Here is a 16986-nt window from a genome sequence, read left to right as displayed (position 1 = left end):
AGGTTTTCTAAAGCTCTGGCCAAACTGATTCTTGGTCAGGCAGCTTTCTTCAACCCTAGGAGTCTTGATCATTCCAGGCATGTTCTATCGGGGCCACCGTGCCACCACCTTTGCTCTGTGCCTCTCCACAGTTTTTCAGTGGAGGTCTGCAGAGACTTGTTTGAACTTAATTACTTGACTTCTGCCTGACATGCAGTGTGATTTGTGGGATTTTATGTACAGTACACAGGTCCATTGTTTACAAATGTCACAATGAAGCTCTATACTTATCTCAAGAATAATTAAAGCAAACAAGAGGCACCTGAGCAGTCTGGAACATCACAGCAGACTAAATCTCTCATTTAGTTTTGCAAATGATAGATTTCAATTTGTGCAATGAATTTGCATAAAAATTCAGTTTGTCATTATGGGGTTTTGGGTATTGAGTGTTTACAGAAGCAAGACCATTGTTCCCAGGGATAAAAGGGTGAAGTGCCCACTCTGAGATGAGCTGCTGCCTCAAGTGGAGGAGTTCAAGTATCTCGGGGTCTTGTTCATGAGCAGGGGGGGCAGAACGGGAGATTGAAAGACAGACCGGCATACTGCACTGACACGGACGCTGTACTGGTCTGTTGGGGTGAAGAGAGAGCTGAGTGTAAAGGTGAAGCTGTCAATTTATTGGTCGATCTACTTCCTGCCCTCAACTACAGTATTGAGCTGTGGGCAGTGACCGAAAGAATAAGATCACAGATACAAGCGGCAGACATGAGTTTCCTTCTGGGTTCACCCTTAGAGATGGGGTGAGGGGCTCAGTCATTCAGGTGGGACTCAGAACTGCTGTAGAGCTTTGTGTCCCAGACCCTGATGAGCAGTCGAAAAAAGATGGGTGGACTGATGGATAATACCTGATAATAAATGTGAATTTAAATGAAAACTGTAACAGAATTACGCATGCAAAAGATCTGAAGGAACTTGTACTTTTCGATTTTGCAGGATTTCATGTTCTGTATCAGGTGATTTAAAAATTCACTTAAAACTGCCTTTATTTTCAGAAACAGCTCAGAGCATTTGTTCATTAAAACTTTGTAATGACTTGCTGTTACAGTTCATCACATCCACAGTGCAAAGGACTCAATACTGAGATTAAAATGTCAACGTTTTAAAATTTGTAGTGGAAGCTGCAAAAGTCAAACGCAGTCAGAAAACGACTGCTGTGTGCTGTTACTGTTGGGAAAGCTAATAAGGCTTCAGAATAGCCGAGAACTGCTAATGATAAAAGCATTCGCTTTTATCAAAAGACTGTTTTTTGCTTTTATATTTGCATGAAAAGAATTAGCGCTTCCTTGCAAAGCATTACTTGTTTGGAACATAGTTTGGAGACTGTTTCAACAGTTTTGTTTGTTTTATTGTTTGCTTTTTTTCATAGAAGTCACCAGCTGTCAGAGACACAGGTCACAGAGATGAGCTGCTGTCAATAAATGAAAAGATGAGAATTATGCTGCATAATCCATTAACAAATTATTAGAGATAAATTGGGGCTTTTCACAGATTAATAATTTTACTTGTTTGAGTGAGTATTTCCAGAAATAATGCCTCATGATGGAGTCTTTTTATTTTAGATTGCCTTTTTTTTCTTTAACAGCTCTGTTTATGTGAACCTGTTCGTTTTAGGATCGTGTCCAAGTAACATTTCCTGCCTAGGTGTAGATTTTAGGCTCACAAAGCAATGTCAACACAAGTGCACTGATGCAGAATAAAAGGGTGAGTGGTTATGCTTTTCCATCTCTGCCTGCACATCAGAGGAACTTTAACGGTGCAACTGATGCAGAAGAAGTAAATGAATCAGGTTTAAACTCACAGGAAAGCAGATGGTCGATACTCAGCTGGGAAGCTGTTTCCTTGTTTCTTTTCGGCTGAAATACAGACTGCATTTCCAACAATAACAACAAATATCTTTATATACAGGGGCGTGATGGGACATCATCTGCACATTGATTGAAGCACAGACACATTTATGGCAGGCTTGTTTCCTGATCAGAAATGCTGCTGAATGGCTTTAATATGATCACAATAAGGATTCAGCAGCACCTTCCTTCCTTCTAGCTTTGCCAGCCTGTCAGCCTGGCACTAGCCTGCAAGCATGCAACCTGAGGTCAGTAACCTCTGAAGAGAACAATTTAACTCTGGGAATTGATGCTGCCTGTGTTTTGGTGAATTGTTGCCATCTACTGTTTGCTTTCAGAAGTGCAACAGTAAACTATCTATCCATCAATCCATCCATCCATTCTCTTCCCTTTATCCTTTTCACCATTATCATGTTGAATTTACCTGTGCACAAAGGTGCAAAGGCATAATACCAGCAGTATTAGCATACCATGATCATGAGCACGTCAGTTGTACGTTCAAGTCTTAGCCCTATTGAATATTAGCAAATTGCACACGCACTGCAACTTCTGGGAACTTGTTCCACCAACTTCTTGCCAGATGTTATGTGTCAATACATTGAATACATTTGTACTATGTATGAATATAATTTAATATATAAATCATGAATCAAAAAGAGACTGATGACCGGTCCAGGGTGTACTGTGCTTTCCTGCCTTAGGACAGCTGGTGTAGGCTCCAGCCCCCTCCCACAACCCTGAACTGGATAAATGGAAGAAGATGGATGGATGGATGGATGGATGGATGGATGGATGGATGGATGGATGGATGGATGGATGGATGGATGGATGGATGGATGGATGGATGGATGGATTTTAATAATGACTGTGGAACATCATGTGAAGACAAAGTTAGAGAAGCTGAGATAGTTTGAACATGTGGATGTGGATATGTTGATGATGTAGTGTTGATGGATGTTGATGATGTAGTGAAGGAGGACATGCAGAGGGTTGGTGTGACAGAAGAAGATAGCAGGGACAGGGTGAGATGTGGGATTGCCCACATCAAGAAGAAGACCATGGAACATCTTAACAGATTCTAAAGCAACCTTGACTTATGCAGGTTTATTGGATTTAGATATGTACAAAGTGAGCAGATGTAATATGTCACAGCTTATTAAATGGATTATGATTCTTTCCATCATGACAGCACCATGATTATTATTGTTAAGTTACAACTGGGTTGTTTTAATGACTCAGTCATCAAACTGTCATACACTCTTAGTTATCAAAGCTGCATAAAGCAAACCCTGTTTATTAGCACATGCTTAGAAATCTGAAAAAAAAAAAATGATAAAATAAAAATTTTAAGAACATCATCATCTGTTTAAATCACTAGTTGCAGTCATTTAAAAACTCCATTCCCATCCCATTATAGAAAATAAGCTTCTCAGTATGCTCAGAAAGAAATGTTCGGGGGACGGGGGGGGGGGGGGGGGGGGGGGGGGGGGGTCACCTTTGACGCATCAGCAGAACTGAAATTTAGAGAAAAACATTGAAAAGCATTAAAAACATATTTCAAATGATTCCCCAAAGCATGAAAGAGTGTCAGAGAAGAGTTGTTGAGATCGGGTCCAGGAGAAGTCTTACCTTCCAGCGGTTCCCACACTCATTGCACAGAACAAATGTGGTCATTGGCTCATCAGCACTGCGTGTCTGCACCTAAAACACACACACACACACACACACACACACACACACACACACACACACACACACACACACACACACACACACACACACACACACACACACACACACACACATAGAGGAAGTCTAGCTGTAAACAAAACACTAAACCAAAACGAAGCAGTTTATACAACCTACAGACGAGCCGAATGAAGCCGAATCACAGTTCGTTATCTTCATTAATACAGTGTAAATCCTGCACTCTTTGAATGAAATAAGTCAATCTCATTCTATTTATTTGAGCAACTATCTCCCCATAAAAACCACAAAATTCATCAAATAGTATCACTGAAGCTGATTTAAGACCCAGCTCTAATGCAGCCCCGCAACGTTTTTGGTTTTTCTGTAGAATTCAAAGCAACTAACAGAGAGAGAGCGACAATTACTCTACAGGCTTTTCATAACTCCACAAACAAACATCAGTAAACAACCGACTCAGTGCTGTCACAGCAAAAGATTTCTCTTCATTATTCCATAACTAAAAGCAAACAGCTGGAGAAAAAAACAGCTCTATTACAACACCACACCACCTCTCTGTGAAAAAGGCACCAAAATCACACCCTGCTTTACTCTGGAAATCTATAATAAATACCCACAACAGTTTCACATACACACACTCACTTTAATACCCCCATTAGAGCCCCATTAGTCCCATTATCTGCTTTCCTCTGTGTTGACACATACAGTATGTGCCCGTCTGTGTACCTGGTTATAGGTGCAGTTCTTCTTCTTGCACTTGCCGCACTGCAGCAGATCAGTGGTGGTGCCGCCAGTTTTGGCCATCTGGTGTTCCCTGATGGCCTCCTGGGTGAGGACATTCCTCAGCTGTTTCAGCTCATCGCTGGCCATTTCCTTAATAAAGATGGCATGTGGATGATGTGCAATATTGAAAGAAGAAAGAAAAGGCAGGAATGCGTGCAACAGCTGCAGTACTCAGTACCTCAGCAGACATGGTGGCGATGCGGCTTAACTCAATGCTTCCTGCGAGCACATTTCTGCGAAGCCCAGGGTTCTTCGGGTCCTTCAAGTTGCTGATGCGACTTCTCACCCTGTTCTTATATTTCATATCAGTAGCTTTTATCTCCTGGTAAATATGTGCAATCATGCTGTCAAGGGCAAATTAATTCCACTGCGGAGTATACTTGATGACAGCAATGATGTTGAAACAAGATGCTTTCCATTTGGTCCAACACTGAATGAACTACAGTTTAATCAAAGCAAGCATCGTGGTGAATTAGCAGCTCATTTGAAGGATATGATCTTCAATCTCTGCAGCCATGCTCTCACAATTAGCTCCAAAGTCTTTGTAATCATCTGTGAAAATTAGAAAATGCATTTCATGCTAATCAGCAGACAGACTGCAGCATGTTTTCATGTGAATATTAAGACATCAGCTGCAGCAGTTTGGACTGTTAGTGATAAAGTACAGTGTCAGACTCACTGTCTGTGTGCAGGGCAGCTGCCAGCATCTCAATGCACTTGTCTCTGATGGAGTCTCCAGTGGCCAGATGAGGGGGCAGCGGACCCCCAGGAGAACTGAAGCTAGGTGACATCGGGCTGGTGGGGGTGGTGGGAGTTTTGGGGGCTTCTGTTTTACCCTTTCTGACAAAAACAAAAAAACAAAACAAATATTTTTAGTGTGAAATTCATTAAATTCATTAAATACTGATCAAAACAAAGTCAGTGCAGCACACCAGCCACACAAGTGGGACTTTAACCTTTACCAATAATTCATTTATTAACATCCATCATATAAAGAACTCATCTCAAAATGCTATGACTCATCAATCCCTGAAAAAACAATGATGAGTGTCAACACTGATAAAGAGGCTATTTGGAGTTGCTTGTTGCCGCCCACTGAGTCCTCCCACGAGCTGGCTACTCATCAAACAGAAGCACCAAAATAATAAGCATACAGTACTGTGCAAAAGTCTTGAGCCATCATTCATTCCTTTATAATTTGCTTCCAAGGAGACAGATTTTCTTGTAATTTTTAAAGTGGTCTTGAGTAACAGCTCCACATTTTCTGAAGGTCTTTCAAGGTTTTTCCTTGGACATTGGCTGCTTTTTCATTCATTTTCAGTCCAGTCCTTGTATCTGACCATATTCAAGGGAATGGTTTGTTTGTTTATTTGTTTGTTTAGCACCTTAACACTCACCTATGAATCATTCAAGCATTAAAAAAAGGCACCTAACTCAAGGGATGAATCAGTGTTCTTTCTACACATAGCAAAGAAGAAATTTTAAATTGCATCTTTAGGCAGTTTGTTACTAGCAGCCTGTCATCAAAACATATAATTTGTTCACATTTCTTTAGCTGAATCTATGAAAACGCCAAGCACAGTTTGACAGACATAAAATAGTATTTTTGCACCAACAAAGTGATTTTCATAGAGCTATCACCCAAAAACCTGGCATATCTCAGCATGTTGTGCAGGATGTCCTTAAAAATAACTGAGGAAATTGGACAAGTGGAGGACAAAAGAAGAAGTAGCATTCCTGAAAAAAATATCTGCAGCAGATGAACAGCATCTGAAAGTCATCAATAGCAAAAAATCCAGTGAAGACCTGACACGGGACCTGAGAGCTGCATCTGGAGCTTCAGTTGAATAATTTATGGTTCACTTCATCAAAAATGGTCTCAGTGGAAGGGAGGCTATCAAGAAGCCATTCTTAAAGCAGGGAAACAGGAAGAAAAGGCTGAGGTATGCCAGATTACACATGAACTGGACTGAAAATCAGTGGCAACAGGTCTGATGGAGTAATGAATCCAAATTTGAAATTTGGTGGAGGGTCTGTCATGGTTTGGGGCAGAGGTGTTGGAGATCTTTTCAAAACGGATGGAAATATGAACAAAGAAAAGTACAGTTAGATTTTGATCCACCATGCAGTACCATCTCTAAAGCATGTCCTCCATGCTTTTTCAGCATGACAATGATCCCAAACTCACTGCCAATGCACTAAAAGCTTACCCCGATAGAAGAACACACAACAGAACACTATCAGTCATGGACTGGCCTCCCCAGAGCCTGGACCTCAATATTATTGAAGCAGTGTGGGATCATCCTGACACTGAACAGAACAAAAGGCAACATCCAAAGAAGAGCTTTGAATGTCCCTCAAGAAGCCTGGAGAACTGTTCCTGAAGACTGCTTAAAGAAATGACAAGAAAGCTGCCTCAGAGAGTTCAGACTGCGCTGAAGAATAAAGGTGGTCACACCAAATATTGACTTTAAAGCTCCTTAGAATTATATAAACTCTGTTATTGCCTGATATATTGTATTTCCATGTATGTTTGCACATTTCAATAAATTACTGTACCTATTTCCTATTTTCCTAGCAACATAAAAAATGCAGGTGGCTCAAGACTTTTGTGTAGTACTGTAAATCTTATAATTTAACAAAAAGTCCTCATTAATTTATTTTATACTCAGCAAGTTAGAAGATAAAATCATCATGAGAATCTGCAGTACTGACACTGACTTGAACATTATGATACCTTTCGATGCTGTCGGTAGAGGGCTTCCTCTGTGGAGGACCAGGCTGGGCATTCTTAGAGCTCTGAGACTCTCTTCTATAATGCAAACTCAAAGCCATTAATGCTTTCCATGTGTAGAAATACACAAAATTTTAACAGCAACAAAAAAATCATCTCACATGATCAGTAGTTTGGCGAACTTTTAGTTAATCAGCACCGGTCATTTACCTTTCTCCTGTCAGCTTCTTTGCTGCTGGCGAGCTGCTCTTCTTTGAGTCAGTGGATTCCCGCCTGAGCAGTGAAACACTTTCACTCAATCTGGGTTTGATCTGGATTTGGTGCTTTAGTACGAGTGAGATTTAAACTAGTGCACAGCACTCCTACCTGTCCACTGAATGGCGTTTCACAGGTTGTCCAGGCTTCACCTCACAAGAATCCTTTCTGCAACAAAGGAGAGTTGTGGCACTAAGCATCACATTTTGTATAAGATGAGTGCACAAAAATGTTTATGTCGTACTCTCCAACTTATTCCCTCACTCCTGCACACCTGTGTTTTTCTTTTTTGACCTCCAAGTTGGGCTTTTTGGGAGGGGGCGGTTTTGAGTCTGATGAATCTTTCCTGACAAAATGAAGAATTTGTGTGTGATTTTTAACCAAACCCAGCTGTGGACAGTAACATTACAACAGCTCCATCTCCCTCTGCTCTAAAATTCAACAAAGATCTGTTCGAAGACGCTTAAGATAAACTACAAATCCATCATCACACAGAGAATGATGCCAAACAGCTGTACAGGCATTTTCATGCTGATGACTTGCCAACCTTTCTCTCTTGGTTTCATCTGAGAGTTTTCTAGACACTTTGGTGTCCACTGAGTCTTTCCTGCAAAAAGAAAGCAATCTTGGTACCAACACTGAACACCAGCTGGTATTAAATGCTAGAGCTTCTCCCAACATAATATGGCACTGTTTCATGTAAAACAAAAGAAACAGATTTCAGTGTGAGGCCACTGATCCTCCAGAGACAGCAGCCAACTTGTTTATGCATGAATGAGGAACAGAACAATTCCCAGATCCCCGACCTGTCTTTCTTCACGTGATCTGACGTCTTTTTCTGCGCAGGAAGCCTCGAGTCTGTTGATTCCTTCCTGCTTTAGCAAATAAAACGGACATTCAAATTTAAAGGTCCAAATAAAGTTCTTTTTTCCCCCAAATATTTTCCAGTCTGTAACTCATCTGATTCAGACCTGTCTCTCTCCTTTTTCCCATCTAGCGAGAGCCGCTTTGGAGGAGGAGGAGGGTGGAGGTGAAGAGGAAGCGGAGGAAGAGGAGCATTGGGGTCAGGAGGCTCTTTTCTAAATGAAAAGACACCTCTGAGCTGAATCACTTTATAAACAGAGCGAATAATGAAAGAAAATCATTACTGCATTGCAAAGAAAGTGGGCATGCAGAGCCTGACCTTAGCGGAGGAGGAGGATGTAGGTGAAGAGGAAGCGGCGCGATTGGAGCGTTTGGATCCAATGGAACTTTCCTGAAAATCAGCATTTGTTTGAGTTTTGCTGAAAAAGAAAATCTCTCTTTTTATCTGACTAAACTCACTAAAGCACTTCAGAAACATGCGCCAAGGCACGCCTGACCTCTCTTTCTTTACTTCCACAGAAGGTCGTTTAGTCAGTGGAGAGGAGGGTCGAGGAGCGTGAGGGCGAGGAGGTCGGGAGGAAGAGTCTTTACCATCCTTCCTGGACATATGTCACAATAGCAGAGATCATAGCAGTGCAAAAGTCCCCCAACGATGTAGCATGCTCTTCAAGCACATAACGACACACCTGAGTGACTCATGTCAGCATGCACCATGCACAGCAGGTATCCTGTTAGACCACGTGTTCAGGTTAGAAAACTGTGGGAACAAACTGACACTGTTATTTCATTAACAGCAACAGCATTTCAGTCTCTCGAGCTCAGGCAGTGCGGGAGTCCTAACCTGTCTTTCTGAATGTCCAAAGCAGGGCGTTTGATGGGAAGAGTAGGCCGAGCGGGTCGAGGAGGAGAGGGGAACCGGGTGGGATAGAGAATACTGCTGTCCAACACTCCTCTCCTGAAATATACAACTGAATCTGAAGCTCTGTGGGATCTTTCTGGGGTTTAACGAGCAGTTTTTGAGCCTCTACGTTCTCACCTTTCAAACATCGGCTTGTGAGTGTCAGTAGGTCGCTCTCTCTGAGGTTCGCTCGGCAGTCTCTCTCTCTGAGGTGTGCTGATGAGCCTCTCGTGGTTGTTTTCTTCTCGGTGTTTCTCCTTCTTCATTTCTTCTGCAGAGCTGCATTTCTTGAGCTCCACGGGGTGTTTCTCTTTTTTGAGCTCTTCCACGTGTCTCATCTTTTTCGGTTCCTCCAATGGTCTATCTCTCCTCGGTTCCGACTTGTGTTTTTCACTCTGTGGGTCTTGCGCATGCTTCTGCTTCTTGTTATCTACCTCCACGTTGGGATTCTCTGCAGGTGTTTGTTTTGGTTTTCTGGCTTCTTGGAGATGTTTTCCATTTCCAAGGAACTCCGGGTCCTTTTCATCCATGAGCTCATCTGCATGTCTCTTTTTGATTTTGTAGTCATCCTCCTGTTTCTCTTTCCTGTTTTTAGTAGAGTGTTTTTTGTCATGATCTGAATCATGCTTTGGTTTGACATCCTGCTCCCTGTGACTAATAGAAAAAAAAAGGAAGTTCTGTTTTTACCTCTCTGCAAAAATTACCACATTCAATGTTGAAGGTGGACATGGGTGAAAAAAATGACAGACATATTAACACGATCATGATTTAAATCGCAGACAGGCACACAGCCAACACCAGCAGGAAGAGAATCCTGTTCATTGAACGGGCCTTAAGGAGAATTCAGTGCTTTTCATGCAGATAAACAGTGAAGGACACTTCATAGCTTCGCAACTTTTGCCCTACATATGCAGTAGTAAACAGTGCTGCCTTGAAAATTAACCCCCAGGAACAGAAGCGCATCCCTGTGCTGATTTCTGCATCATTGCACTGTGATTTCTGCAGTTTATAATCTATTACAAACAAATCTAAGATGGAACAACAGCTTTTATGCTTCTATTTACTGCAGACATCGGCAAAGTCCTGGCTTTTTCTTTCAACGTGTGAAATTTTCTCCTTTTTTCCCCCCACATATAGCAACACAACAATACCGGTCCACCTCCAGCTCTCAGAGAGGTAAACAATATTTAAAATGTAGCAAGTAAATGTATATACAGCGAGATTATCATAGTGTACTAAAACTAAACTAAGAATTCAAAAATGGTGTTACAAAGAAATCTGCTTAACTGAAATTTTTAAAAAATTGAATTTTGAAAAAAAAAAAAAAAACAACTCTTTGGTTTTAGTCAGTTTGGTCACATCCCAGCAAATGTGGCTGAAACCCCGACATCATCTACCTTGTCAAAACTGGTCGTGATACAATGGCAAAAACTGGGCCGTAGACGCACAGATGTTGTTTGCATGTAGAACAGTAGTCTAGCCAGACCATCTCTTACAAAGTAAAAAATGTAGATCAGATTATTGCAGTGAAGAAATGAAATGCATCTTTTTTTTAAACAACAACTAATTTGGTTAGCATGTGGCTGTGAACGGACGTCTTCTCCACATACGTACAGTGGTATTACCAGAGCCTGTTATTAAAGGGGGGCTGTTTACCTTTTTGTACGACTATAATTATATCTCATTTTTTTACATGGTGAGGTTAGCAGTCAGACTTTTATAAATATAATTTCTCTGTCCCTGATGGCAGCATCATAAACCCAGGAAAGGGACTTCAGGAATGGGCTCAGTAAGAGAAGAAAAGGGCCTGAAAATGTGAACCTCTTGAGTTTGAGTCTGAGCCTGAGCTGATTCTTTCTGTCCAGAATGTTTTATTTAATTTTATTATAATCAGTTCAGCAAGAGTAGAAATCAATTCTTGAACACAAACTTTGTTTTTCTAGTCTAACAAGGCGATGCTGAAGATGCACATCCAACCAACATCACTCTAACATCACGGTAACATCACGGTAACATCCTCTACGGTGGTTCAACTTTCATTCTGGAACTATTTTTCAACCATGACCAAACATCAAGCAAAAACCGCCAGCTGATGGTTATTTAGTAGTTATTCATGGACATGTTTATTTAGACAGACTATTGAGACAACTGCCTTCACACAGAATACTGTTTGTACTTTAATACCTGTTCTGAACTTCTTAAATTTTGACCCTGACAAATATTCACTGGCAGCAGGTGCTTCTGGCTGCTCCCTGATTTCCCTTGTTTGATTTAGCACAGCTTTTTACACCTTTTGTCCTTCCTGACACAGCCCTCCTATTTATACTGGCTTGGGACTGGTTGTAGAGTACACTAGCTTGTGTCTCCTTGAGACTGTGTTTGTGTCCTCCTGGTCTTGAAACAAGGGTCCCTTCACATGTAACTACTACACCAAGGAGCCCCCATTTTATAATTTTTAAAAACACTAAAAATAACACTGAAACTAATGAAAGCTAGAACAAAACACGAGCAAAACCACACAAGAAACTATCTGAAACCTGAACCTCAAAGAAAAAAAATAATAGAATGAAAAATGAATTGGGAAAATACAAAACTATAATGACTCTAGCATGTAGCCCCCAAGACATCATCACCCACTGGTTTGTGGTCTCCCATCTTTGTTTCAACCAGTGCCGCATGCTAATATGGTAGCAGCTGTCAATCACAAGGCAGCTAAACCTGATTAATCATATATTTGACTTATGACTGAGAACATAAAATCATTTGGAAAATGTTTACTGGGGTTATAAATTTTCTCTCAGACTTCTGGAAAATCTGCTTTCTTTTCACAGAAGTCGCCCCCTGCTGGCTATTAGAAAGAAAGCATTTTTAAGACACTTCCAAACAGGCTTTTTAGACACCATGAATATACAGTTTATCATTAAGGGGTTAAAATAACTCTCCCTATTTAAAATGTTCATGCAGTGCTACTTAAATGACCAACTGTGAAATTACAGTTGGTCATGGGTCTGGTCAAGAAACAAAGGGTCAGTTCCGCTTCATTCACTCCAGGCAGTAGATTACCTTGACAATTTATTTCATTCTTTCAGTGCTTTTTAACAAAGCTGTTGTCACTTCTAGCACAGAGCTATTTTCCAAGGTGTTTGTACGACTGTGAAGAAGTACTTTAGTTCCAGTGTACTGTTAAGCCACACACACACACACACACACATCATTACAGATCTGACGGCAGGCAGGCACAGCAGGTATGCGGACATTAACCAGAACTTCACTTCATAATGTGTCTGTGCTCTGTATTAAATGTCACGTTAAGTGTACCCGTGTGGTTTCTGTGTGACCGCTGTGAAACCACTGACCTGCTCTGTGTCTCTGAGGGGGAGCTGTTTGGAGAAGCTGCCGTTTTGCTGGAGTTCAAACCGTTCTTCGTCTCAGATGGTTTCTCAGAGTGAGAGTGGCCAGACTCTGTATGAGTGCATGTTTTGGAGGAGAAATCATATCAGCAAATCAGTCTCTGTGCTGATGTATTTATTGCAGAAGCAACCATTTCACTGCTGTGCAAACACTGAATGTAGCATGCATGTAAATCAGTGTCACATCACAGTGCGTGTACCCAGAAGTCTTTTCCAGTCTTTAATGAGGACTTTTGCCAAGGCAATGACTTCTTCATCTGTGCAGTGCTTCCTGATACCGTTAACAGACATGCCGATTCTCGTTTCCTGAAACAAATACACACACACACACAAAGGTTAATTTTCTTCTGAACTGACTGGACTCTAAACTGAATAGCAAAATTCAAATGTAACTCTGGGGCACACCTGGAGAAGTTTGAGACTCATATTGACGCCTTTTAGTTCCTTCAGCAGGTCAATGGCGCCCTCCTGCATTCACCAAATAGTGACAGCCAGTGACATTGTTACTTACAACCTGTAACTCTTGAAAGGATTCATTTATGTACTAACAGTGTAAAATATGGATCTGGCGACATACGTGTGTGAAGGTTTTAAAAGAAAGTACAGTGGGGTAAGCAAACAAGAACAGTTTCACTTCTTTATTGTTATCTTTTCATTTGCATCGATGTATTTTCACAGCATGTATCAGAGCAGAGATTAGATCAACTTTTTTTACGACTGTTTATTCTGATTACAACCAGGGGCATTACCTTCTGCAGCCCTCTAACTGTGCAGGGGCGCCGCGGACAATGTCGCGTTTGCAGATTCAGTCACAACACAAGCACGGCCATAACACGCAGGCCGCGTTGTTTACTTTCTCTTCTGCGCACTTCCATATCCGTTAAACTTGCTAAGCTTTTGCAAAAAAAAAAAAAAAAAAAAAAAGAAAGAAAGAAAGGCTTTTGACAAACACAAAAGAGTTTAGCTACACAGCAGAGCTGCACGCAGAGACTGAAACGTCCTGCAAGAGAAGCATATGCAAACCCGCGCCAAACACCTGTTGATCGTTTGTTACAGTACAGTCAAGTTCATATTTCACCTCTGCAGCCTTTCCAAATACACCGAGTCAGTAGAAATCAAACTCATGTTTAACGGGAAAAGAAGAGGAACCCGTTTCATTTATGGAAAAGTCTCTCACGGGCCTTCTGCGCGGGACAACACGCCACCTGTGGGTGTCAAAATATAGTCTCACCGTGTTATTTCTAGACACCATCTTGTCCAGTTTTTTTGCAATCCGGATGAGATCTTCCTCTTGAGTCATCGCTGCATTTAGTCGTCTATAGACCGATCGGTGGGGTCAAATTGATACTTAGTTTTTAAAATAAAAAAAAAACTCCAATGAAACATTAAAGTTTGGATCCACTACAGGTCGGACTTTACGCACGGCGCACTCCATTCAGCCAAGAGGCGTGTCCTGCGGCGGGATCCCAGCTGACCAGCTCGACATATGACAACTAAATATAGACGTTGTAGTAGACCCATGGACAACAGAAATAACCAAAGTTCGGTGTGATTGATAGACAAAAAAAAAAAATCACTTTAAAGTGTTTGTTAAACTTCTTTAAAAACACTTCCTTAAAAAAATGTAATGTTATCTTTCTTTAATCTCAGTGGCTCCTTGTTTTATATTTCTGTATGTCCTGGACGGATTATATCACTGACTGATTTCTCTTTAATATTTTCCACTAAAACGAGGTCACTGTGTAATGATTAATCTTTCCAAACCGAAGGCAGGACGCAGAGTGGGTTATTTGCACACTGCAGCTGTTGTGCCAAAGAGCAGCCTGACACTAATTCGCCGTTTACCATCCATTTTCACCTCTTACACACAGCTTCAGTACAATAATAAAGCTTCTTTGTTCGTTTATGTTTTGTAACAGGAATATCGAGGGCGCCTCGAACACAGAACCAGACCTTAATTTCACTTTCGCTCACAAAATGGTAAAACAAGCCCTTAGACGTGTGTGTATGTCATTGCCACCAGAGGGTGCTGTGATATAAGTCGACATGAGAATTAACTTTCGTTTTACACTGAACACCATCATGTCTTCAGGTGAATGAACTCTGAAACCCAATTTTCGCATTGAGAGCTTATATTTGTCTTCTCTTTCTCAAGGATCCCATATGGGAAAAGAAAAGAAAAGAAAATCTTCCCATTGATCTGTGTCTAGTCAGTCTTTACATTTTATATATATGTTTTATAAGAGTGACAGCCTGTGTCTGATACTGAAAATAGTCCCTTTTTTTTGTTTATTGTTTATTTGATTCATCCTTAATTTCTATAATTATTTCTATAATTATTTTGTATGAAAATTGTAAAGGGGGTATAAGACAGATCAATCTTATGAGAACAATGAACATTTTTAAACTTTTTTTTCCATATGGGAAGCTATCTGTGTAACATTTAGGGGGTGAATATTGAGCATCGGGGATTTTTTTCTCCATAGATGCCTAGTAAAACTATGTTATCACAATATTCATCTGAACTTATATTGTTTAAGTCAAGGAAATCGACTTAAACAAACTTAAACTTGTAAAAATAAATAAAGTGTTTGTATCTCCTACTCTGACAGCTTCTTGAAAGCAACCACTATTTCTTTCAGAGGGAAACAGAAGAGCCAGATACTGTCACAGACTACCAGAAACTGAGCCCAGATACAATTCAGCTCCAGGAGATGTTCCCCAACCCCCACTCGATTTCTCCACTGCTGTGGGATACAAAGTATCGGTTAGTTTTTAAAGTCAGATCAAATATCAGAGGGATGAAAAAAAAAAGAGATAGTTTGGATTTCTCTTTCTGTCATCCAGAAATGTATTCATAGCCAGCAGTTTATAGGGACACAGTTTATGTAGACACCAGTGCCGACTTAATTGTATATCATTATAGAACAGCACTGGCTGGAAAACTTAAATGCCTCCCTAAAGATAAAGTCTAAGCATTCAGGTTTTTTTTATGTGTTTAAATATAAAACCCTAAAATATGAAGGGCCCATTAATCTAGAAGCAAATTGTGACAGTCTTGTTTGTAGGGCGGGGATTTTAAGACAACTGTGTTAATGACGGCAGGTGAAAGTACAGGCTAAGAGCGCATTATCTCCTTACAGAGCTCTTACACAACAGGCTGAGTGGACAACCCACCCCTGCCTCAAGACAGCAATGTGTCTGGCAGGTAGAGACCGTGGCAGCCAAGTCGAGAAGTGGGACAGCTCATTGTGAGGTAAGAGGGGAAGCAGGCCAAGAGGAAGAAGCAGTGATCAAGCAACATCCATTAACTCCATGCACTAAACCGTTCAGTTTTGGGGCACTGGAAAGGAAAGGTGGAGGAGGAAGAAAAAAGGCTCACCCAAATCCTCTGACCCCTTTATCAGGTGATCAACTTAAATGAACTGTCTGATTCTCTTCATTCAAGTCCACTGCACACCTCATTCCATTAGCCTTGTTCTCAAACCTTAAATTAGGCAGATACACTAAATATTACCTTCTTAACATCCACCAGGTCTTTAACAACTAGTCCAAGGTTAGCCACATACCAATCAAGGAAATTTTCAGACTCTAGAACTGAACTGAATTCATTCTCAAATATGCATCTGGGCCCTGAAGATCACCTGTTGTAAGCTTTTCCATGCACATATAGTAAATTGGTGAAAATGTGAAGTGAAGCGGCACAAGGAGGACCAAGAACCAGTGAGGGTGGTAATGGGGAGGTGTTCATGGGAAATCAATAAATACCAAACCGCTTGGAAATTGGTTGAAGCTGCTACAGTAAGTCATAATTATTTTAATTGTGGACAGACCTCCTGCCTCCATAAACGTGGTTTAGAAGTGTGCTGCATGCAGCACATGATTCAATCACAAGGTTAAGCATGATTGATTTTCTCTTCATCTGCAAAGGAGCAAATAACGTTAAGGTGTTCCAGTTTCATTGTGCTTTGGATTTTCTCTCTTATAAAGGGAGGCAAATTTTAAACATTTTAATCATCCATCTTTAACCCTTACACACTGTTCATTTCAAATTTGACCCATTTTGACATTTGACAGCAGTAAAAATACCCTAAACTTCATTCTTTTAGCCTGAAATTTAATGCATTTTCCTAACGTGACCCAAAATGCACAAAAAATGAAAATATATTAAAATGTTATCCTGCTGTACAGGTGCTACAAATATTTGTACACTCTGGCTGTTCCAGGTCAGATTTGACCCTGTATCTATTCAGGTGGATTTTAGATCCACCAGTGTGGGTCAAATTGATGAAAGCGGTGTTTTTAGCGAAACGTGAAACTGTGAAACTGTAAATGTCGCGTCTGTTTGTATTTTTTATGGGACAGTAGTGACAAAATTCAAGGAAAACCTTGTCACTGTCATGAAGTGTTTGTATTCCCACCACATTTGCCCAGGTTCCCACAGAGACAAGC

General features: G+C 40.8%; 1 protein-coding gene across 4 annotated transcripts; it reads right to left on the bottom strand.

Annotated features, from left to right (window-relative positions):
* Positions 1-3347: 3347 nt before the first annotated feature.
* tcea3 (transcription elongation factor A (SII), 3) lies at positions 3348-13991 on the bottom strand. 4 transcript variants are annotated; one of them, XM_030749816.1, is made up of 21 exons: positions 13766-13991; positions 12940-13002; positions 12735-12840; positions 12481-12586; positions 9263-9778; positions 9068-9181; positions 8724-8825; positions 8546-8617; positions 8334-8441; positions 8169-8237; positions 7910-7969; positions 7637-7708; positions 7474-7530; positions 7318-7380; positions 7111-7185; positions 5053-5213; positions 4869-4925; positions 4552-4706; positions 4317-4463; positions 3513-3584; positions 3348-3397 (listed from the first exon to the last, which is right to left on the bottom strand). In XM_030749816.1, the coding sequence occupies exons 1-21, from the start codon at positions 13832-13834 to the stop codon at positions 3389-3391; spliced, it is 2253 nt and encodes a 750-aa protein (XP_030605676.1). In that variant the 5' UTR covers positions 13835-13991; the 3' UTR covers positions 3348-3388. The 4 variants fall into 4 exon arrangements, with proteins under 4 accessions (XP_030605676.1, XP_030605677.1, XP_030605678.1 ...); XM_030749817.1 differs by having other exon boundaries at positions 8169-8234; XM_030749818.1 differs by lacking the exons at positions 7910-7969; positions 8169-8237; positions 8334-8441; ... (2 more) ...; positions 9068-9181; positions 9263-9778.
* Positions 13992-16986: the final 2995 nt, after the last annotated feature.

The sequence above is a fragment of the Archocentrus centrarchus genome, chromosome 16 (genome assembly GCF_007364275.1).
Source record: "Archocentrus centrarchus isolate MPI-CPG fArcCen1 chromosome 16, fArcCen1, whole genome shotgun sequence".
Taxonomy (NCBI): Eukaryota; Metazoa; Chordata; class Actinopteri; order Cichliformes; family Cichlidae; genus Archocentrus; species Archocentrus centrarchus.
Note: the sequence above shows the minus strand (reverse complement) of the source record. Positions and strands in the feature narration are given on the sequence as shown.